We start from the raw sequence: 22,233 nt of genomic DNA on the forward strand, positions 1-22,233 counted from the left end.
GATGTGTACTCCGAGGAATTTGAAGCTTTCTACCTTCTCCACTGCGGTCCTGTCAATGTGGATAGGGGCATGCTCCCTCTGCTTTTTCCTGAAGTCCACGATCAGCTCCTTTGTTTTGTTGACGTTGAGGGAGAGGTTATTTTCCTGGCACCAATCCCCCAGGACCCTCACCTCCTCCCTGTAGGCTGTCTCGTCATTGTTGGTAATCAGGCCTACTTGTCACGATTGTCGTAAGGAGTGGACCAAAACGCAGCGGGAAAATGTATACTGGAGACACGCACCCCAAGGCTAGTGCGAGGAGCGGGAACAGGACGTACTGTACTGGGCTGACGCACTGGAGGCCTGGTGCGTGGTGCTGGCTTTGGAGACGCCATACTGGAAACACGCACCTCAAGGCTAGTGCGAGGAGCGGGAACTGGATACACTGGGTCATGAGTAGGCACCGGCGGTCTGGAGCGCACCGCCTGCTCAACGCGTCCTGGCTGGATGGTAACAGTAGCCCTGCACGAGCGGAGTGCTGGCACAGGGCGAACTGGGCTGTGCAGAGGCCTGATGGCTGCCGTGCGTAGAGCACTGGGCCTTGGAGGCGCACTGGTGGCCAGATGTGCTGTGCAGGCATACTCCTACCCGGCTGGATGCCCACTCTAGCACGGCACTTGCGAGGGGCTGGGATCGCTCGCACCGGACTGTGCGTGTGCATGGGCGATATCGTGCGCACTTCCGCATACACCGGTGCTCTCATGATCCGTTGCTCCCCATAATAAGCACGGGGAGTTGGCTTAGGTCTATTACCTGACCTAGCCACTCTCCCCGTGTGCCCCCAAAAAAATGTTTCTTGGGGCTGCCTCTCGCACTTGCCAATCGGCGCGTATAACGCCTCGTAATGGCGCCTTTCCGCCTTGGCTGCCTCCAGCTCCTCCTTAGGGCGCTGGTACTCCCCAGCCTGGTGCCATGGTCCTGCCCCGTCCAGGATCTCCTCCCATGTCCATGAATCATTATATTCCTCCTGCTGCTCCTTCCTCCGCTGCTTGGTCCGTTTGTGGTGGGTAGTACTGTCATGATTGTCGTAAGGAGTGGACCAAAACGCAGCGGGAAAATGTATACTCGTCTTCTTTTTTTATTTTGAAGAAGGAAAAACTAAATAAACACGTATACAAAACAAACGACTCCAAACAGTCCTGTCAGGTGCAACAAACACTAAACAGGAAACAACTACCCACAAACCCCCATAGAACAAACACCCCTATAAATAGGACCTTCAATCAGAGGCAACGAGAAGCAGCTGCCTCCAATTGAAGGTCAACCCAATAAACAACACATAGAAATAGACCTACTAGAAATAACATAGAAATACACTAACATAGAACATAACCCAAACAACCCCGAAACACCCTAAACAAACACTCCCTGCCACGCCCTGACCAAACTACAATAACAAACAGCCCCTTTACTGGTCAGGACGTGACACTACTATAGTTGTGTCATCTGCAAACTTTATGATTGAGTTGGAGGTGTGTGTGGCCACGCAGTCATGGGTGAACAGGGATTACAGGAGGCGGCTGAGCACGCATCCTTGTGGGGCCCCTGTGTTGTGGATGAATAAAGTGGAGGTGTTGTTTCCTACCTTCACCACTTTGGGGTTGCCCATAAGGAAGTCCAGCACCCAGTTGCACAGGACAGGGTTCAGACCCAGTTCCCCGAGCTTGATGATGAGCTTGGAGGGTACTATGGTGTTGAAGGCTGAGCTATAGTCAATGAACAGCATTCTTACATTCCTCTTGTCCAGATGGAATCGGGCAGTGTGCAGTGTGATGGCGACTGCATCGTCTGTGGATCTATTGGGGCGGTAAGCAAATTTACTTCTGTTTTCAAACTTTTCCCTTGTGATTAAAAACAAATAAAAAGTTGGGGGAAATTTTTGGAGGGAGAGAGTTGTGGTATTGACTAGACTGGTGGGGGTCGAGCTTGCCACAGAAGAACTTACAGAGCATTCGGGAAGTATTCAGACACCTCAACTTCTTCCACATTTTGTTATGTTACAGCCTTATTCTGAAATGTATTAAATAATTGTTATTCCTCGTCAATCTACACACAATACCTCATAATGACAACGCGAAAACAGGTTTTTAGAGATGTTTGCAAATTAATAAAATAAAAAACAGAAATACCTTATTTTCATAAGTATTCAGACCCTTTGCTATGAGACTTGAAATTGAGCTTAGGTGCATCCTGTTTCCATTGATCATCCTTAAGATGTTTCTACAACTTGATTGGACTCCACCTGTGGTAAATTCAATTGATTGGACATGATTTGGAAAGGCACACACCTGTTTATAAAACCCAATCGAACATTTAAGGGCCTCCCGAGTGGCGCAGCGGTCTAAGGCACTGCAGTGCTAGAGGTGTAACTACACGCCCAGGTTCGATCCCGGGCTGTATCACAACCGGCCATGATCGGGAGTGCCATAGGGCCCAGCATCGTCCGGGTTAGGGGAGGGTTTGGCCGGGGTAGGCTGTCATTGTAAATAAGAATGTATTCTTAAATGACTTGCCTAATTAAATAAAGGTTAAATATAAGGTTCCACAGTTGACAGTGCATGTCAGAGCAAAGACCAAGCCATGAGGTTGGAGGAATTGTCCGTAGAGCTCCAAGACAGGATTGTGTTGAGGCACAGATCTGGGGAACAGTACCAAAACATGTCTGCAGCATTGAAGGTCCCCAAAAACACAGTGGCCTCCATCATTCTTAAATGGAAGAAGTTTGGAACCACCAAAACTCTTCCTAGAGCTGGCCGCCAGGCCAAACTGAGCAATCGGGCAAGAAGGGCCTTGGTCAGGGAGGTGATCAAGAATGTGATGGTCACTCTGACAGAGTTCCTCTGTGGAGATGGGAGAACCTTCCAGAAGGGCAACCATCTCTGCAGCACTCTACCAATCAGGCCTTTTTGGTAGAGTGGCCAGACGGAAGCCACTCCTCAGTAAAAGGCACATAACAGCCGGCTTGGAGTTTGCCAAAAGGCTCCTAAAGGACTCTCAGACCATGAGAAACAAGATTCTCTTGGTCTGATGAAACCAAGATTGAACTATTTGGCCTGAATGCCAAGCGTCACGTCTGGAGGAAACCTGGCACCACCCCTACGGTGAAGCATGGTGGTGGCAGCATCATGCTGTGGGGATGTTTTTCAGCGGCAGGGACTTGGAGACTAGTCAGGATCGAGAGAAAGATGAATGGAGCAAAGGAAATAGAGATCCTTGATGAAAACCTGCTCCAGAGCACTCAGGACCTCAGACTGGGGCAAAGGTTCACCTTCCAACAGGACATCGACCCTAAGCACAGCCAAGACAACGCAGGAGTGGCTTCGGGACAAGTCTCTGAATGTCCTTGAGTGGCCCAGCCAGTGCGTTGACTGAAACCCAATCGAACATCTCTAGAGAGACCTGAAAATAGCTGTGCAGCGAGTGCGGCGCTCCCCATCCAACCTGACAGAGCTTGAGAGGATCTGTAGAGAAGAATGGGAGAAACTCCACAAATACATGTGTGCCAAGCTTGTAAGCGTCTTACCCAAGAAGACTCGAGGCTGTAATCGCTGCCAAAGGTATTTCAACAAAGTACTGAGGAAAGGGTCTGAATTCTTATGTAAATGTGATATTTGAAGTTTTTATTTGTAATAAATTTGCAATTAAAAAAATGTATTAACTTTTTTGCATTGTTATTATGGGGTATTGTTTGTAGATTGATGAGGGAAAAAAACTATTTTATCCATTTTGGAATAAGGCTGTAAGGTCATTTTTTGGGGGATAAAGTCTAGGGGTCTGAATACTTTCCGAATGCACTGTATACTGAATAGACAATATTGTCCTCGTATAGCACCAACATTTACTCTGTGCTCTGCTGTACTCTACATTCCCTTATTCTAAACAATAAAAATAGAAGATACAATCCAATCCAAAATCTACTGAAATCAGTGGACACAACCATGGGTGTCGCAAGCTGGCCTGTGTAATGAATGTGGTCAAGGGTTAACATCCAGGTCACGATTGACCTTTTATAACATTGCCCCAGTCTGAGTAGCACCTATGCCTGTGGCTTCCACCATCTTGGTTCAATTATTTATATATGTCTAGTTTCTCCACTTGCAAACAGTGGGTTAATTGCACACTTTTTTGTAAGTGTACTGTTGTCTGGCAACACTATTTCTTGCCATGCATGCTGTCTGCATAGTAACACCACCTATACATGCGTCTGCTGTCATGTCTATTACATGACATCAGTTACCATCCTCTTATCTTAGAATATCGGGCACAGAAAGTCTTATGAAATCCCACCTATAGATCTCACGTTATAGTATGTCACATAGAGTCCTCTGTATGTGTGTGTGTGTGTGTGTGAGTGTGTGTGTGTGTCTGTGTGTGTGTCTGTGTGTGTGTGTGTGTGTGTGTGTGTGTGTGTGTGTGTGTGTGTGTGTGTGTGTGTGTGTGTGTGTGTGTGTGAGAGAGAGAGATACATTTTCCAGAGCAGTAGGTTGTAACTGAAACCAGCTCAGAAAGCAAACCACTGCTAGGGAACTTTAGCGACACCTATAAATAAACAGACGCACATTCTAGTGGCTTTTATGGAACTCATGGAACACATGGAGTGATGAGCTCATGGCAACAGGCTTCTTCTGGTCCTCCAGGGTGTATCTATAGTCTGGATCCTAACAGAATTGTTCCGTTTCACTTCATCGTGAAGCAATTTAGTTTGGGTCCATACTATAATGTTAATGGTTGTAACTCTAAACGAAACAAAATGACAAGTAGCCTAATTCATAGGCTATAACTTTGTAATAAGCATTTTACCAGGTGCTGTACAAGTAAATACCTGGAAATATATGTCTCCAACCCTGGGTTTAGTGTTCCTAGAAGAGGTAGATCATGTTACAAATAAAATGAATAACATCAACCAATCAATCATTTAGAGTGGTGCAAGTTACATACAACACAGGTGTGGCGTGCGTGTGTCAAAGTCTCTTTATCTTCTCTTGGCTCAGGACCCCTGATAACAACCACCTCTTCCGTGTCACCTGGCAGGCCATTACAGACCATTACCAAATGAACACCGTGAGTGCAGCAGTGTCTGATGAACAGGAAGGCCTCACACCACAAGAGATAATGAATGTAAGAGATAAATGAATATAATGATGATGGTATGAGAATTCTAACGTTACCCTTCTTTGTCTGTAGTAATTGACCTTATCTCTTTACCCTCATTGATACCTGACACTATCCTCTTGGTTCTCTGACAGTTTCTGGTAGGCCTATATCACTGGCTGGCCATGAGGCTCATTTTTATTGCGTGTTTGAGAATTGACCACAACTCCAGCAAATAACTCAATGAAAGTATGTTTTGGGAAAGGGAATCATCGCTATAGGCCTGCCCACCAGTAGAAATATATACTGTGAAGGCATACTATTCTGCAACAATGGTCGTTTTGGGTGGACAACCTCCCCAGGACTCGTTTAGTTCACTTGATTAATTCGACCATTTAACAAAAAAAAACAAGCACACATAAAACTTGACAAAGACATAGATGTACATGAGTAGAATCATTGAAGATAACTCACAAAGTCTTGGACTTATTTCCATTGTGGTCCTCCTATCAAATTACTACTGCCAGATAATTAGTCATTTGTTGTCACCACAATACATGTTTAACATGAGATGACACCCAACACCTTCTTAATAAAAAAGAAACAGAAATAATGAATTTTCTACAACCATAAATAATATTGTAATTTAAAAGAATGCTTTACTTCACATATCAGTTTTTTTTTTTTTTTTAAAGTTAGTACGACTCGTACAGGAGTATTTTCGGTGCGGGGTTCAATACATTTTTAATGAGGCATTTGTATACATTAACAACAATTTGATACTTGTTGTTTTTATGTAACATACTGATTGGTTGGTATACATGTGATACAGAGTAGCAGAGTACAGAGTTCGTCCTAAGAAAATATTGTATATTTCCACTAACAAGCAGAAGAATGTGTGGGATTTAGTTGTCACGGTGACCGTGTATTTTCCTCTCCGCTGTGTTCACCTGAAACAACACGCTGCGGATGATGCTGTGGCAGGCGACAAGCTTGAGTGAGGCATGATGCTTTTCTACTATGCGGTAGGTAGCTAATGCACTCACTTAAAATAACTGCATAGGAAGTATATTGATAACCTAGCTATTGTTAGTTTTACCCAAACCAAACGGTAACGATAGACGTTAACTAGCTAGCCTAGCTAACGTTAACGTGCCACTGGCTGGTGTGTGTTGTGTTTTGTTCTTTCACAGGGGACGATGTGTGTGTGTGTGTGTGTGTGTGTGTGTGTGTGAGCTGATCAAATCAAATGTGTCACATACACATATTTAGAAGATGTTTTTTTTGCGGGTGTAGCGAAATGCTTATGTTCCTGATGTTGATCAAATCCTGACCTGAATGAATAAAACGTCAGCATTATTTTTGCTATCTTGAATTGTTGGCTAAACCAATTAAACCTAGTTATCACGATATTAATGCATTTTAACGTTACCTGTTGTTTTTTTGTTTTTTTTGGATTTAATACACGTTTTTGTTGTAAAAGTTTATTTTTGCTTCGTTCATTGGTCAATGAAACCAAACCACGACGGGTGATGATGTCACAGGAAAACGTCTGTCAGATTGTAATTCATTTATCTGGCCTCTGACTTTCTGGAGAGTGTGTCTCATCTTTTTGAATGTACAACGCTGCTAAATGAGATCAGGCCAGCAAGTTTTAAGTGACGGTGTGAATTTCTGTGCAGTCAGATTGAATTACAGTCTGGTTGACTGGCTGCAGCATTCCAAGGAGAGGTATTTTGGAAATCTGCCTTCAAACCACTATGGAAATTGATATTGCAACTGTAAAAAAAAAGTGTGTTCTGCTGGGTTTACCTGACTCATGTTTATTATGCTTTTTAGAAGCAGACTTCACAATCATAACCTATGTGTGACTATTTCAGAAAACTATATTCATGATACTAACAGTTCCATGGGAAACAATACGAAGACACAGACGTACAAACCGTTCTAAAAGGACATGCATCTACGATGTATCCTCTCTACAACAGGCAATATGAGGGTTAGTATGATCTTGACGCTGAGATTATGGCATGAGATTCATGCATGTTTATGAAAGCTTTCAGTCTCGGTGAGTGGGATTACCCCGATGTGCATTCAAAATTAGATCAATTATCCTGCCGTTCCACAGGATTTACAGGGGATGACAATGAGATGAGGGACAACATTGATAGAAGAACATGTCACAGCTCTTTCAGCTACTCATCTTTTGATGATGAAGAGGAGGAGGAGTTGGAGGATGAAGAACAGGTGAAGGCACCTGCGGAGGAGGAATGTTCCCACAAGAGTGAAGGTAAGATAGAATCCAAGTACAGGAAGGCACATAGCACCGACCATAGCTTGGTTGTTCGTTTTCACTGTCAAAGGTAGAGCTGTAAGAAATGTTTAAGTCTATTGTATCATTAAAGTTTCAAAGAACAATGAAATCACTGAATTAACTACATGGTTTGGAAATTAGTTAAACTAACTAACTTTCACCAAACCAATGGAACTTGTAGTTAAACTAGTCGTGAAGCTACAGGTATTGTAACTGCTTCCCAAACTGCTCACCATATTGGCTAAAACCCAAACTTCTTCCCACACAGATGTGTCACGTGTTTCTCCACTACCCAGAACCACCCAGGTGGTATTTGAGATCCAGTCGGGAAGGGCTGTGCCTCGCCTCAGGGAGCCCCGACACCTGTATGGTGTGTCTGGACATGTGTCCCAAACACTGCCACGCTGGCCCCACGAGTGGGAGGTCATCCCGGGGGAAATTCAGCATATTGGTGAGAATACTACAGACTTAAGAAAAATGGGAGGTCTCAAGAGATGTATAATCATTTAGAGGAAAGCTAGACTTTAGACCAGAGTCAATATCACATTACAAGAGCACTTCTTGTACTGAAAAGAGATTCAGGAAAAGCTCTCTTGTAACGGATGTCGTAAGGATTGGACCAAGGTGCAGCGGGAACGTGTATACTCATCTTCTTTATTTAATAAAAGAAGGAAAAACGTATACGAAACAACAAACGACACTAAACAGTCCTGTCAGGTGCACAGACACAAATGGAGACAACTACCCACCAACCCCCATAGCACAAACACCCCTATACATAGGACCTTCAATCAGAGGCAACGAGGAACAGCTGCCTCCAATTGAAGGTCAATCAACAAACCCTAAACATAGAATTCGAAAAACTAGACTGAACATAGAAAAACACTAACCTAGAACATAGACCAAAAACCCCAGAACACTCTAAACAAACACCCCCTGCCACGTCCTGACCAAACTACAATAACAAACAACACCTTTACTGGTCAGGACGTGACATCTCTCAATCTTAGATCCAAAGAGCACCTTTTTTATTTATATTTTTTACAAGCAAAGCAGCACTCTCTATTTTGTCTTCTCTTTTCCCTGTATCTTTTGTCTGTTGTCAGAGTGGGTTCCTCCCTTCCCAGAGCCGCTGTGTGCTCAGATGAACACCAGCGAGTGGCTGAGACCGGAGTCTGAAGAGGAAGGCACCGTTGTGTATGACACACAGAGAGGTAACTCAAATAAAATAAAATGTCCACTCTGTCAATCACTGAGCTCTACCACAGACCTGCCTGGGTCCAAATAGAAGGCTGTTTGTTTTGTTTGGAGCTCCAGATGGGCGGCGGTGGGGGGGGTACTCCACTGATTCCATTTCTCCAGTCAATATAAATCAAGTGCACATGGAAAGAAACAAATGCTATTTGCACCCAGTTTTGCTCATCCCCAGGACACTTCATGTGTCTCTTTGTTTTAAATGTCTGTGCAGATAAAGATAACTACTTCCTGGGTTCTCGTGTGGGAGGCCGTCGCTCCTCCCTGACCGCTGCTGCTGTGTCTCTCTCTGGCCCTGATGACATCACTCTGCTGTTCGAGGGACGCTTCGAGAGTGGCAACCTGCTGAAAGCAACAAGGGTGTGAGTACAGAGCATCCATAAGTATTGTAAACCATTCAAAGTTACGAGTGAATGAATGTTCACTCACCAACAACTTATTTTCTGTGTTGTGTGATTCGATTTCAATCCTCGCATGTTGTCACACATCCTAGTTCTGAGTGAATGAATGTCCCCAGTCATTTTCATTCTGTATAATCTTATTTCATTTAATTCCAGTGGTGAATTTGATTATGAGCTCTCCCTGCGGACGGACCTGTACACAGAGAAGCACACTCAGTGGTTCTACTTCAGGGTGAGGAACACGAGGGCGGGGGTTCGTTACCGCTTCACCATCACCAACCTGCTGAAGGTAGGTAGTTATTACCATTTTTACTGGGACTCTTTTCCCTCACGTCTATTCTCTTCTCTTTTTCTGTAGTAAAGTATTTTACAATATGTTCATGTGACACACAGTAGCTTAACAATTAATAAATAATAATAATGAATAGATGATTGATTTGAAGGTGACCAGTCTGTATGAAGATGGGCAGCTGCCTCTGCTCTACTCTGAGGAGGAGGCCCGGATCCAGGGGGTGGGCTGGCACCGCGTGGGCCAACAGGTCTCTTACCAACGTAACGGACGGCAGCATGCCAACCAGCCCTGCTACTCCCTCTCCTGGACCTTTTGCTTCCCTTATGACCAGGTAAAGGGCAAGAACCGCAGTGCTCAACTCTTACCCTCTTGTCTTGTGTAAATCAATGAAACGGTGCTTGGAGCCAACAATCAATCACATCATTAAATGAAAAGGGCCAGCACTGACTTTAATCCTTTGTCCACATTCTGATTGTACCCACAGTTTCAGAAATATGTCTACGCATGGTATTAAAATATGTCTCATATCCGTCCACTGTGTCCGCATTGTGAATACATTTCCTGCTCTGTCCCTGTATGCAAATTATTTGACAAGTATTATTTCAAAATAATTTGATGTATTTATTTACATTTTTCATATTGATGCCATAAGTCAATAGTGCCACCTGTCAATGATTTTAGAAGGAGGGATAATAACTATTTAAATGGTTTGTCCAGATCTGTTTACACTTGTAAGATATCCAGACATCATAATGCCTGTCTGACTACCTCCGGAGGTGGTCAGGAAGATCAGATCACAATGCATCTTTTAATCGTCTACACGTGTCTAAAAATGTGGGCACAATCAGAATGTGGACAAGATCAGAACAGAGGATACATGTTAGAATCAGGTATAAATGGTGCTTTTGTTGTCATTTTCTTTGGCTTATTTAAGCAACATGTTAGAATATATCAATATATATTACACTTCTTTTCAAATACACAATATAATGCGTTGTATTTACAATACAGTGAAGTTGTTATTATTGTTGTCTTGATCAGGACACCTGTTACCTGGCCCACTGCTTCCCTTACACCTACTCCAACCTGTGGGCCCACCTGTCCGAGATCGAGCGGGACCCCCACCGCTCGCGGTTCTGTAAGGTGCGGACTCTGTGCCGGTCGCTGGCGGGTAACCTGGTTCCGGTGCTGACGGTGACCAACCCATCCCACCGTGAGGACAGGATTCACAAGCCTGCTGTGGTGCTGACCGCCCGGATACACCCCGGGGAGACCAACAGGTAGAGACCCAACGGGTAGAGACCCAACGGGTAGAGACCAACGGGTAGAGACCCAACGGGTAGAGACCAACGGGTAGAGACCAACGGGTAGAGACCAACGGGTAGAGACCAACGGGTAGAGAGAGACCCAACGGGTAGAGACCAACTGGTAGAGACCAACGGGTAGAGACCAACGGGTAGAGACCCAACGGGTAGAGACCAACGGGTAGAGACCAACGGGTAGAGACCAACGGGTAGAGACCCAACGGGTAGAGACCAACGGGTAGAGACCCAACGGGTAGAGACCAACGGGTAGAGACCCAACGGGTAGAGACCAACTGGTAGAGACCAACGGGTAGAGACCCAACGGGTAGAGACCCAACGGGTAGAGACCAACGGGTAGAGACCAACGGGTAGAGACCCAACGGGTAGAGACCAACGGGTAGAGACCAACGGGTAGAGACCCAACGTGTAGAGAGAGACCCAACGGGTAGAGACCAACTGGTAGAGACCAACGGGTAGAGACCCAACGGGTAGAGACCAACGTGTAGAGACCAACGAGTAGAGACCCAACGGGTAGAGACCCAACGGGTAGAGACCAACGTGTAGAGACCAACGTGTAGAGACCAACGGATAGAGACCCAACGGGTAGAGACCAACGGGTAGAGACCCAACGGGTAGAGAGAGACCCAACGGGTAGAGACCCAACGGGTAGAGACCCACGGGTAGAGACCAACGTGTAGAGACCAACGGATAGAGACCCAACGGGTAGAGACCAACGGGTAGAGACCCAACGGGTAGAGACCAACGGGTAGAGACCAACGGGTAGAGACCAACTGGTAGAGACCAACGGGTAGAGACCAACAGGTAGAGACCAACAGGTAGAGACCAACTGGTAGAGACCAACGGGTAGAGACCCAACGGGTAGAGACCAACGGGTAGAGACCCAACGGGTAGAGACCTTACGGGTAGAGACCAACGGGTAGAGACCAACTGGTAGAGACCAACGGGTAGAGACCAACAGGTAGAGACCAACAGGTAGAGACCAACGGGTAGAGACCCAACGTGTAGAGAGAGACCCAACGGGTAGAGACCAACTGGTAGAGACCAACGGGTAGAGACCCACCGGGTAGAGACCCAACGGGTAGAGACCCAACGGGTAGAGACCTTACGGGTAGAGACCAACGTGTAGAGACCAACGGATAGAGACCCAACGGGTAGAGACCAACGGGTAGAGACCCAACGGGTAGAGAGAGACCCAACGGGTAGAGACCCAACGGGTAGAGACCCACGGGTAGAGACCAACGTGTAGAGACCAACGGATAGAGACCCAACGGGTAGAGACCAACGGGTAGAGACCCAACGGGTAGAGACCAACGGGTAGAGACCCAACGGGTAGAGACCAACGGGTAGAGACCAACGGGTAGAGACCCAACGGGTAGAGACCCAACTGGTAGAGACCAACGGGTAGAGACCAACGGGTAGAGACCCAACGGGTAGAGACCAACGGGTAGAGACCCAACGGGTAGAGACCTTACGGGTAGAGACCAACGGGTAGAGACCAACTGGTAGAGACCAACGGGTAGAGACCAACGGGTAGAGACCAACAGGTAGAGACCAACTGGTAGAGACCAACGGGTAGAGACCAACGGGTAGAGAGAGACCCAACGGGTAGAGAGAGACCCAACGGGTAGAGAGAGACCCAACGGGTAGAGAGAGACCCAACGGGTAGAGACCCAACGGGTAGAGACCCAACGGGTAGAGACCAACGGGTAGAGACCAATGGGTAGAGAGAGACCCAACGGGTAGAGACCCAACGGGTAGAGACCAACGGGTAGAGACCCAACGGGTAGAGACCAACGGGTAGAGACCCAACGGGTAGAGACCCAACGGGTAGAGACCAACGGGTAGAGACCAACTGGTAGAGACCAACGGGTAGAGACCCAACGGGTAGAGACCAACGGGTAGAGACCCAACGGGTAGAAACCAACTGGTAGAGACCCAACGGGTAGAGACCAACGGGTAGAGACCAACGGGTAGAGAGAGACCCAACGGGTAGAGAGAGACCCAACGGGTAGAGAGAGACCCAACGGGTAGAGAGAGACCCAACGGGTAGAGACCCAACGGGTAGAGACCAATGGGTAGAGAGAGACCCAACGGGTAGAGACCCAACGGGTAGAGACCAACGGGTAGAGACCCAACGGGTAGAGACCCAACGGGTAGAGACCAACGGGTAGAGACCAACGGGTAGAGACCCAACGGGTAGAGACCAACGGGTAGAGACCAACTGGTAGAGACCAACGGGTAGAGACCAACGGGTAGAGACCCAACGGGTAGAAACCAACTGGTAGAGACCCAACGGGTAGAGACCCAACGGGTAGAGACCAACGGGTAGAGACCAACGGGTAGAGAGAGACCCAACGGGTAGAGACCCAACGGGTAGAGACCCAACGGGTAGAGACCAACGGGTAGAGACCCAACGGGTAGAGACCCAACGGGTAGAGACCAACAGGTAGAGACCCAACGGGTAGAGAGAGACCCAACGGGTAGAGACCCAACGGGTAGAGACCCAACTGGTAGAGACCAACGGGTAGAGACCAACGGGTAGAGACCCAACGGGTAGAGACCAACGGGTAGAGACCCAACGGGTAGAGACCCAACGGGTAGAGACCAACTGGTAGAGACCAACGGGTAGAGACCAACAGGTAGAGACCAACTGGTAGAGACCAACGGGTAGAGACCCAACGGTTAGAGACCAACGGGTAGAGACCAACAGGTAGAGACCAACAGGTAGAGACCAACGGGTAGAGACCAACGGGTAGAGAGAGACCCAACGGGTAGAGACCAACTGGTAGAGACCAACGGGTAGAGACCCAACGGGTAGAGACCAACAGGTAGAGACCAACAGGTAGAGACCAACGGGTAGAGACCCAACGTGTAGAGAGAGACCCAACGGGTAGAGACCAACTGGTAGAGACCAACGGGTAGAGACCCAACGGGTAGAGACCAACGTGTAGAGACCAACGGATAGAGACCCAACGGGTAGAGACCAACGGGTAGAGACCCAACGGGTAGAGAGAGACCCAACGGGTAGAGACCCAACGGGTAGAGACCAACGGGTAGAGACCCAACGGGTAGAGACCAACAGGTAGAGACCCAACGGGTAGAGAGAGACCCAACGGGTAGAGACCCAACGGGTAGAGACCAACGGATAGAGACCAACGGGTAGAGACCCAACGGGTAGAGAGAGACCCAACGGGTAGAGACCAACGGGTAGAGACCCAACGGGTAGAGACCCAACGGGTAGAGACCAACGGGTAGAGACCCAACGGGTAGAGACCCAACTGGTAGAGACCAACGGGTAGAGACCAACGGGTAGAGACCCAACGGGTAGAGACCAACGGGTAGAGACCAACTGGTAGAGACCAACGGGTAGAGACCCAACGGGTAGAGACCCAACGGGTAGAGACCAACGGGTAGAGACCAACGGGTAGAGACCCAACGGATAGAGACCAACGGGTAGAGACCCAACGGGTAGAGAGAGACCCAACGGGTAGAGACCAACGGGTAGAGACCCAACGGGTAGAGACCAACGGGTAGAGACCCAACGGGTAGAGACCCAACTGGTAGAGACCAACGGGTAGAGACCAACGGGTAGAGACCCAACGGGTAGAGACCAACAGGTAGAGACCAACTGGTAGAGACCAACGGGTAGAGACCCAACGGGTAGAGACCAACGGGTAGAGACCAACGGGTAGAGACCAACGGGTAGAGACCCAACGGGTAGAGACCAACAGGTAGAGACCCAACGGGTAGAGACCAACGGGTAGAGAGAGACCCAACGGGTAGATACCAACTGGTAGAGACCAACGGGTAGAGACCCAACGGGTAGAGAGAGACCCAACGGGTAGAGACCCAACGGGTAGAGAGAGACCAACGGGTAGAGACCAACGGGTAGAGACCCAACGGGTAGAGACCCAACGGGTAGAGAGAGACCAACTGGTAGAGACCCAACGGGTAGAGACCCAACGGGTAGAGACCAACGGGTAGGGCTTTGGACGTGTCTGAAATGGCACTCTATTCTGTATATCAGGGCTATTCAACTCTTACCCTATGAGGTCTGGAGCCTGCTGGTTCTCTGTTCTACCTGATAGTTAATTGCACCCACCTTGTGTCCCAGGTCTAAATCAGTCCCTGATTAGAGGGGAACATTGAAAATGCAGTGGAACTAGCTTCCAGGTCCAGAGTTGAGGTTGAGGTCTCTGTATAGTGCACTGCTTTTGACCAAATTCTGATTTCTGATTTCTTTATTGCCACACAATCTAAGTTAAGTGTTATTTTCATCCCATAAAGCATGGTAGGATAACTCTGATAGAGTGCCATACTATACATCAAATATACAACTGACCAACAGCTCCTGGGTGATGAGGGGTATCCTGAACTTCCTGCTGGGAGACTCTCCAGACGCGGCGCTGCTCCGAGATGCCTTCATCTTCAAGCTGGTGCCCATGCTGAACCCGGACGGGGTTATAGTAGGTAACTACCGCTGCTCGCTGACCGGACGTGACCTCAACCGCAACTACAAGTCCATCCTCAGAGACTCCTTCCCTACCGTGTGGGCCACGCACACCATGGTCCAGAGGTACCAATCAACCAATCTATCAGTTAACCAATCAATCAGTTAACCAATCAGTCAGTTAACCAATCAATCAGTTAACCAATCAATCAGTTAACCAATCAGTCAGTTAACCAATCAATCAGTTAACCAATCAGTCAGTTAACCAATCAGTCAGTTAACCAATCAGTCAGTTAACCAATCAATCAGTTAACCAATCAGTCAGTTAACCAATCAATCAGTTAACCAATCAATCAGTTAACCAATCAGTCAGACAATTTGATCAAACAATAATACCACATATGTTCTCCAGACTGTGTGAGGAACGAAAGGTGCTGCTGTACTGTGATCTCCATGGACACAGCCGTAAACACAACGTCTTCACCTACGGCTGTGAGAAGCCCCGGTCCGCTGACAGACGCCCTCACGAACGAGTCTTCCCTCTGATGCTCAGCAAGAATTGCCCTGACATGGTTCATTACTCTTCCTCTCTCATTGTTTTAGTCAAGACGAGGTTCCGTATCCACAAAGTGTCTCAGAGTAGGAGTGCTGATCTAGAATCAGGCCCCCCACTGTCCATGTAATCTTATTCATTCTGATCTAAATGGCTAATCTGATCCTAGAGCTGCAGTCCTACTCTGAGACACTTTATGAATACAGCCCCAGTTCAGATGAAATGGCTGAGATAAGATCACACAGTTTAAACAGCATTTAGCTTGATCTGAACTGCCTAGGTTTTTCTCATGTTGGCTGTTGGGGTTTTCCAAGATTCAGCTAATCTTCTGTGTCCTCAGTTCTCGTTCGGGAGCTGTAAGTTCAAGGTACAGCGTAGTAAGGAGGGAACAGGCAGAGTGTCTCTGTGGAGGCTGGGGGTCCTCAACTCCTTCACCCTGGAGACATCGTTCTGTGGCTCCAACATCGGTAAGGATATCCACATCGCTGCGTCTCTACCATGTCTCTCTAGCAGAAGAGAGAGTGACAGAGACAGTGGAGCTAGATGTTTCTACCAAACGTTAGTTACATGAATGGAAAGGAAACATTTGATAGACGTATTATCACTAAAGTACTTTACTTCATTCAGAGTGAACTCCACATGTCTCAGGGTTTACAAGTCAGACTCAGTCAGACCAAAGATGTTCACTTTTGGTTTGATTGCAGGTAAGAGGAAGGGGACCCATTTCAGCACTCAGGATCTAGAGATGTTGGGGGCTCAGTTCTGTGACACACTACTGGACTACTGTGACCCGGACCGGACCAAGGTGGGACCAGAACCGGACACAACTGTCTGTAGTCCTGCCGATATCTGCTTGTCCACAGTGTAAGCACAGTAGCTATACTGAAACAGACCTCACTGGTGTGTTGTTTCTGCAGTACAGCGCGTGTTTGAGAGAGCTACAGGAGATTATGAGACAGGAGGCAGGTCTGCCAATAGACAACGAGCCTACAGATACCTCACTGACCGACCACGAGGCCAGCACCAGTGGATCCAACAGCTCGCAGACGGACGGACCTCCTACTCACCTCCAGGCCTTCAACAAGGTAGTAACAGTAGTAGTAACTGTTAGTAACAGTAGTATTACTGTATCTGGGTAGGAGTTTTGAGGTGACTAATAACCCACCGGTCTGTCTGTATTCTCTCTATAACACAGATGACGTCCCGTAAGAAGCTGAAGTCCAAGAAGGAGAGGAACAGATCTCCCCTGGTCAGAGCCAGGGAGAGAGAGGAAAATGGGGTGAGTATCATCATTGGGATGTTTGTGTCATTCTCTCTCTCAATATGGACTACACTGTCAGATCTGTCCTTTAGAAGTGAGGATCCGTTTCCTTTGTTAGTTCATCTTAGTAAGCTTGATTTTTGCTATCCTTTTACGTTACAGGATAATGGTGTCAAAAAGACGTTGAAGAAAAGCAAATATGTACTGAAGCCTGTAAGTCCCATGCTTTAAACATCATAGGCAATGAAAATGAAGAGGAACTCCCAAGTATAGTGCGTTTGGAAGTATTCACACCCCTTCCCTTTTTCCACATTTTGTTACGTTACAGCCTTATTCTAAAATGTCATCATCAATCTACACACAATACCCCATAATGACATCACAATACCCCATAATGACATCACAATACCCCATAATGACATCACAATACCCCATAATGACATCACAATACCCCATAATGACATCACAATACCCCATAATGACAAAGCAAAAACAGGTTTGTAGAAATTCCTTATTTACATAAGTATTCAGACCCTTTGCTGTGAGATTTGAAATTGATCTCAGGTGCATCCTGTTTCCATTGATCAACCTTGAAATGTTTCTACAACTGGATTGGAGTCCACCTGTGGTAAATTCAATTGATTGGACATGATTTGGAAAGGCACACACATGTCTATATAAGGTCCCACAGTTGACAGTGCATGCCAGAGCAAAAACCAAGCCATGAGGTTGAAGAAATTGTCAGTAGAGCTCTGAGACAGGATTGTGTCGAGGCACAGATCTGGGGAAGGGTACCAAAAATGTCTGCAGCATCAGGCCTTTATGTTAGAGTGGCCAGACAGAAAGCCACTCCTCAGTAAAAAAACACATGACAGCCCGCTTGGTTTGAAACAAGATTCTCTGATCTGATGAAACCAAGACTGAACTCTTTGGCCTGAATGCCAAGCGTCACGTCTGGAGGAAACCTGGCACAATCCCTACGGTGAAGCATGGTGGTGGCAGCATCATGCTGTGTGGATGTTTTTCAGAGGCAGGGACTGAGAGACTAGTCAGGATCGAGGGAAAGATAAACGGAGCAAAGTACAGAGAGATCCTTGATGAAAACCTGCTCCAGAGCGCTGAAGACCTCAGACCGGGACGAAGGTTCACCTTCCCGCAGGACAACGACCCCAAGCACACAGCCAAGACAATGCAGGGGTGACTTCGGGACAAGTCTCTGAATGTTCTTGAGTGACCCAGCCAAAGCCCGGACTTGAACCCGATCCAATATCTCTGGAGAGACCTGAAAATGGCTGTACAGCATCGCTCCCCATCCAACCTGACAGAGCTGAGAGGATCTGCAGAGAAGAATAGGAGAAACTCCCCAAATACAGGTGTGCCAAGCTTGTAGCGTCAAACCCAAGAAGACTCGAGGCTGTAATCGCTACCAAATGTGCTTCAACAAAGTACTGAGTAAAGGGTCTGAATACTTATGTAAATGTGATATTTCAGTTTTGTATATTATTTTTTGCAAAAAAATCTAAAAAACGTTTTTTGCTTTGTCATTATGGGGTGTTGTGTGTTCATTGATCAGGGAAAAAAACAATTTAATCAATTTTAGAATAAGGCTGTAACGTAAAAAAAATGTGGGAAAAGTCAAGGGGTTTGAATACTTCTGAATGCACTGTACATATTGATAAATGTGCACACCTGAACATGTGTATAGCATGGATGGAAAATGTTAGGACAAAAGCCGTAATCAGCTAACCACTTGGGACCATTAGCACCTGTTAGTGTGACTGACATGGAGCCAGCAAATCCTTCTCCTCTGCCAGCCTACACTTACCATGACCCTTACCCTGACCCTGACCCTGACACTTACCCTGACCCTTACCCTGACACTTACCCTGACCCTTACCCTGACCCTGACCCTGCTCACCAATCTGATGAAAAGGAAAGCATGTCAGGTGAAACAGGAGCTGGTGGTGGACATATGAGGGAGGGCTACGCTCTTAGAAAAAAAGGTGCCATCTAGAACCCTTTGAAGAACCCATTTTAGTTCCAGGTAGAACCCTTTTGGGTTCCATGTAGAACCCTTTTTAGTTCCAGGTAGAACCATTTTGGGTTCCATGTAGAACCCTTTTTAGTTCCAGGTAGAACCCCTTTGGTTCCATGTAGAACCCTTTCCACAGAGGATTTTAGATGGAACTCAAAAGGGTTCTACCTGGAACCCCTCAAAATATCCTCCCACTTCCTTTTTTCTAAGAGTGTAGAGAGTGTGGTGTCACGTTCACTCCATCTCTTGCACAAAAATGTTTACACAACCATTGACTGGTGTCTCCACTAAGGTTCTGTTAACATTTTTTCTGCAGTCAAGTTCATCAGAAATGATCTGTTGTATTAGCTATAACCATTGTGTCAAATGTGTTGTACATCAGTTGTAGAACCTGAGTGTCTATGTGGCCTCTGTTTGTGTTCCAGTTAAAGGCTCCTCCAGCAGTGCCCAGGAGGGAACCTCCAAAATGGAGGGAGAGACAACTGGTCCCCCCTGAGCCCAGTCCTCCAGATAAGAAGGCAGTCTATCGTTCCTTCTGAACGGAGAGAAAGACTGTTACACTGGTTATATTTTTCATCATTCTCTTACCCCCCTCAAGTGGTGTAGGAGAATACTGCGTTCCTACATTCACAACATGATATTCATTTGAACCACAATGTCTGTTTTCTCCTGTTGTGCATGTAACTAAGCATTCCTCTTAAGCATGTGTTTATTTCTGCGTCCCTCAGTTATTCCTTTATCATGATGATACATGTTCAGAGCATGTATCACCGTCCTCCGTGCGTGTTTCCTCCAGGTATCTGTCCTATACCTTGTCTTTGACACCAAGAAGCCGGCCATGACATCGAAGGTAGAACTCTCATTGACAAGTCAAAGCCGACAACACTTTGTTTTACACTACAGTACGTCATTTGAAGGATTGGCTTGTCTTGGTTTCGATTTTACAGTCGGAGTACCTGCAGCACCTGATGGCTGATTATGTGAGGAGCAGGATGCAGTTGACCCTCAATGGTAGAGTAGGTCTTCTCAAGGTCTTCTCTTCTGTTCTCCTCTCTTCTGTTCTCCTCTCTTCTCTTCTCTTCTCTTCTGCTCTCCTCTCTTCTCTTCTTCTGTTCTCCTCTCTTCTCATCTCCTCTCCTCTCCTCTCCTCTCCTCTCCTCTCCTCTCCTCTCCTCTCCTCTCCTCTCCTCTCCTCTCCTCTCCTCTCCTCTCCTCTCCTCTCTTCTCTTCTCTTCTGCTCTCCTCTCTTCTCTTCTTCTGTTCTCCTCTCTTCTCATCTCTTCTCCTGTCTTCTCCTCTCTTTTCTTCTCTTCTTCTCTCTTTTCCTCTCTTCCTCTCTTTTCCTCTCTTCTCTTTGCTTCTCTTCTCTGCCTTCAATACTTCTCTCTGTAACACCACATACCTGCCTCTCATTACTAATCAGTATCCATCCATCCCATCTTGTCCATGTTGCACTGTAGGCTACGACTGGGGTCCTTGCCAGTGCCCCCAGGCCACCCGCCTGCCACACTCACAGCTGCCCCGGGACAAGAGAGACGAGGGGCGACTACCCGGCCTGGCTAACCTGCCTGCAGGAGACAAGTCCATCAGAAGGCTCTCCCCAGTCCAGTGTAAGCAGAGAGTGGTAGACAGCATGTTGGTACTGTTAGTGTTAATGTCCCCAGTCCAGTGGAAGTAGAGAGTGGTAGACAGCATGTTGGTACTGGTACTGTTAGTGTTAATGTCCCCAGTCCAGTGGAAGCAGAGAGTGGTAGACAGCATGTTGGTACTGTTAGTGTTAATGTCCCCAGTCCAGTGGAAGTAGAGAGTGGTAGACAGCATGTTGGTACTGGTACTGTTAGTGTTAATGCCCCCAGTCCAGTGGAAGTAGAGAGTGGTAGACAGCATGTTGGTACTGGTACTGTTAGTGTTAATGTCCCCAGTCCAGTGGAAGCAGAGAGTGGTAGACAGCATGTTGGTACTGTTAGTGTTAATGTCCCCAGTCCAGTGGAAGCAGAGAGTGGTAGACAGCATGTTGGTACTGGTACTGTTAGTGTTAATGTCCCCAGTCCAGTGGAAGCAGAGAGTGGTAGACAGCATGTTGGTACTGTTAGTGTTAATGTCCCCAGTCCAGTGGAAGCAGAGAGTGGTAGACAGCATGTTGGTACTGGTACTGTTAGTGTTAATGTCCCCAGTCCAGTGGAAGCAGAGAGTGGTAGACAGCATGTTGGTACTGTTAGTGTTAATGTCCCCAGTCCAGTGGAAGTAGAGAGTGGTAGACAGCATGTTGGTACTGTTAGTGTTAATGTCCCCAGTCCAGTGTAAGTAGAGAGTGGTAGACAGCATGTTGGTACTGTTAGTGTTAATGTCCCCAGTCCAGTGGAAGTAGAGAGTGGTAGACAGCATGTTGGTACTGTTAGTGTTAATGTCCCCAGTCCAGTGGAAGTAGAGAGTGGTAGACAGCATGTTGGTACTGTTAGTGTTAATGTCCCCAGTCCAGTAGAAGCAGAGAGTGGTAGACAGCATGTTGGTACTGTTAGTGTTAATGTCCCCAGTCCAGTGGAAGTAGAGAGTGGTAGACAGCATGTTGGTACTGTTAGTGTTAATGTCCCCAGTCCAGTGGAAGCAGAGAGTGGTAGACAGCATGTTGGTACTGTTAGTGTTAATGTCCCCAGTCCAGTGGAAGTAGAGAGTGGTAGACAGTATGTTGGTACTGTTAGTGTTAATGTCCCCAGTCCAGTGGAAGTAGAGAGTGGTAGACAGTATGTTGGTACTGGTACTGTTAGTGTTAATGTCCCCAGTCCAGTGGAAGTAGAGAGTGGTAGACAGCATGTTGGTACTGGTACTGTTAGTGTTAATGTCCCCAGTCCAGTGGAAGCAGAGAGTGGTAGATGGAACTGTTACAGCCATTGAATCAAAATGACTAGAAAGGGCAATGCAATTGAATGCGAAGCGTACCAGTCAAATTGCCATTGTCTGAGATGTTGTTGTCGGTTTTAGGAATTGGCATTTCTGCTCTCTTTGACATACTGTAAGTGAAAAGCATTCTATTTCTTCTAAATTCATATCTCTCTCTCAACAGGGAGAGGATCCACATCCTACACTGCCCTATCCAGCCTGCAACTCCCACCCAACAGGTAAAGACACATAGTTACCCACAGATATACATAAATATGGATACGTAGATGTACAAATGTTGACGTACCTACAGTAAACATACAATAGTAGATATTATAGAT

The 22,233-nt window shown here is 46.9% G+C and overlaps 1 protein-coding gene across 8 annotated transcripts in view; it reads left to right on the forward strand.

The window, feature by feature from the left end:
• Positions 1 to 5,857: 5,857 nt before the first annotated feature.
• Positions 5,858 to 22,233, forward strand: part of LOC115197630 (cytosolic carboxypeptidase 2) — a 42,354-nt gene continuing 25,978 nt past the window's right edge. For 6 of the 8 annotated variants that reach the window (XM_029759334.1, XM_029759339.1, XM_029759338.1 and 3 more), the window contains exons 1-21: positions 5,858 to 6,155; positions 7,011 to 7,129; positions 7,259 to 7,420; positions 7,713 to 7,895; positions 8,551 to 8,658; positions 8,913 to 9,060; positions 9,256 to 9,388; positions 9,528 to 9,722; positions 10,433 to 10,671; positions 15,065 to 15,292; positions 15,579 to 15,738; positions 16,060 to 16,186; positions 16,424 to 16,524; positions 16,637 to 16,804; positions 16,915 to 16,998; positions 17,143 to 17,193; positions 19,441 to 19,533; positions 19,812 to 19,865; positions 19,963 to 20,026; positions 20,476 to 20,625; positions 22,077 to 22,131. In XM_029759334.1, the coding sequence (XP_029615194.1) occupies positions 7,099 to 7,129; positions 7,259 to 7,420; positions 7,713 to 7,895; positions 8,551 to 8,658; positions 8,913 to 9,060; positions 9,256 to 9,388; positions 9,528 to 9,722; positions 10,433 to 10,671; positions 15,065 to 15,292; positions 15,579 to 15,738; positions 16,060 to 16,186; positions 16,424 to 16,524; positions 16,637 to 16,804; positions 16,915 to 16,998; positions 17,143 to 17,193; positions 19,441 to 19,533; positions 19,812 to 19,865; positions 19,963 to 20,026; positions 20,476 to 20,625; positions 22,077 to 22,131 (2,534 nt within the window). In that variant the 5' untranslated portion in view covers positions 5,858 to 6,155; positions 7,011 to 7,098. The remainder of the gene's footprint in view (positions 6,156 to 7,010; positions 7,130 to 7,258; positions 7,421 to 7,712; positions 7,896 to 8,550; positions 8,659 to 8,912; positions 9,061 to 9,255; positions 9,389 to 9,527; positions 9,723 to 10,432; positions 10,672 to 15,064; positions 15,293 to 15,578; positions 15,739 to 16,059; positions 16,187 to 16,423; positions 16,525 to 16,636; positions 16,805 to 16,914; positions 16,999 to 17,142; positions 17,194 to 19,440; positions 19,534 to 19,811; positions 19,866 to 19,962; positions 20,027 to 20,475; positions 20,626 to 22,076; positions 22,132 to 22,233) is intronic. The other 2 variants (XM_029759336.1, XM_029759337.1) reach the window with 2 other exon arrangements.

The sequence above is a fragment of the Salmo trutta genome, chromosome 7 (assembly GCF_901001165.1).
Source record: "Salmo trutta chromosome 7, fSalTru1.1, whole genome shotgun sequence".
Classification (NCBI taxonomy): Eukaryota; Metazoa; Chordata; class Actinopteri; order Salmoniformes; family Salmonidae; genus Salmo; species Salmo trutta.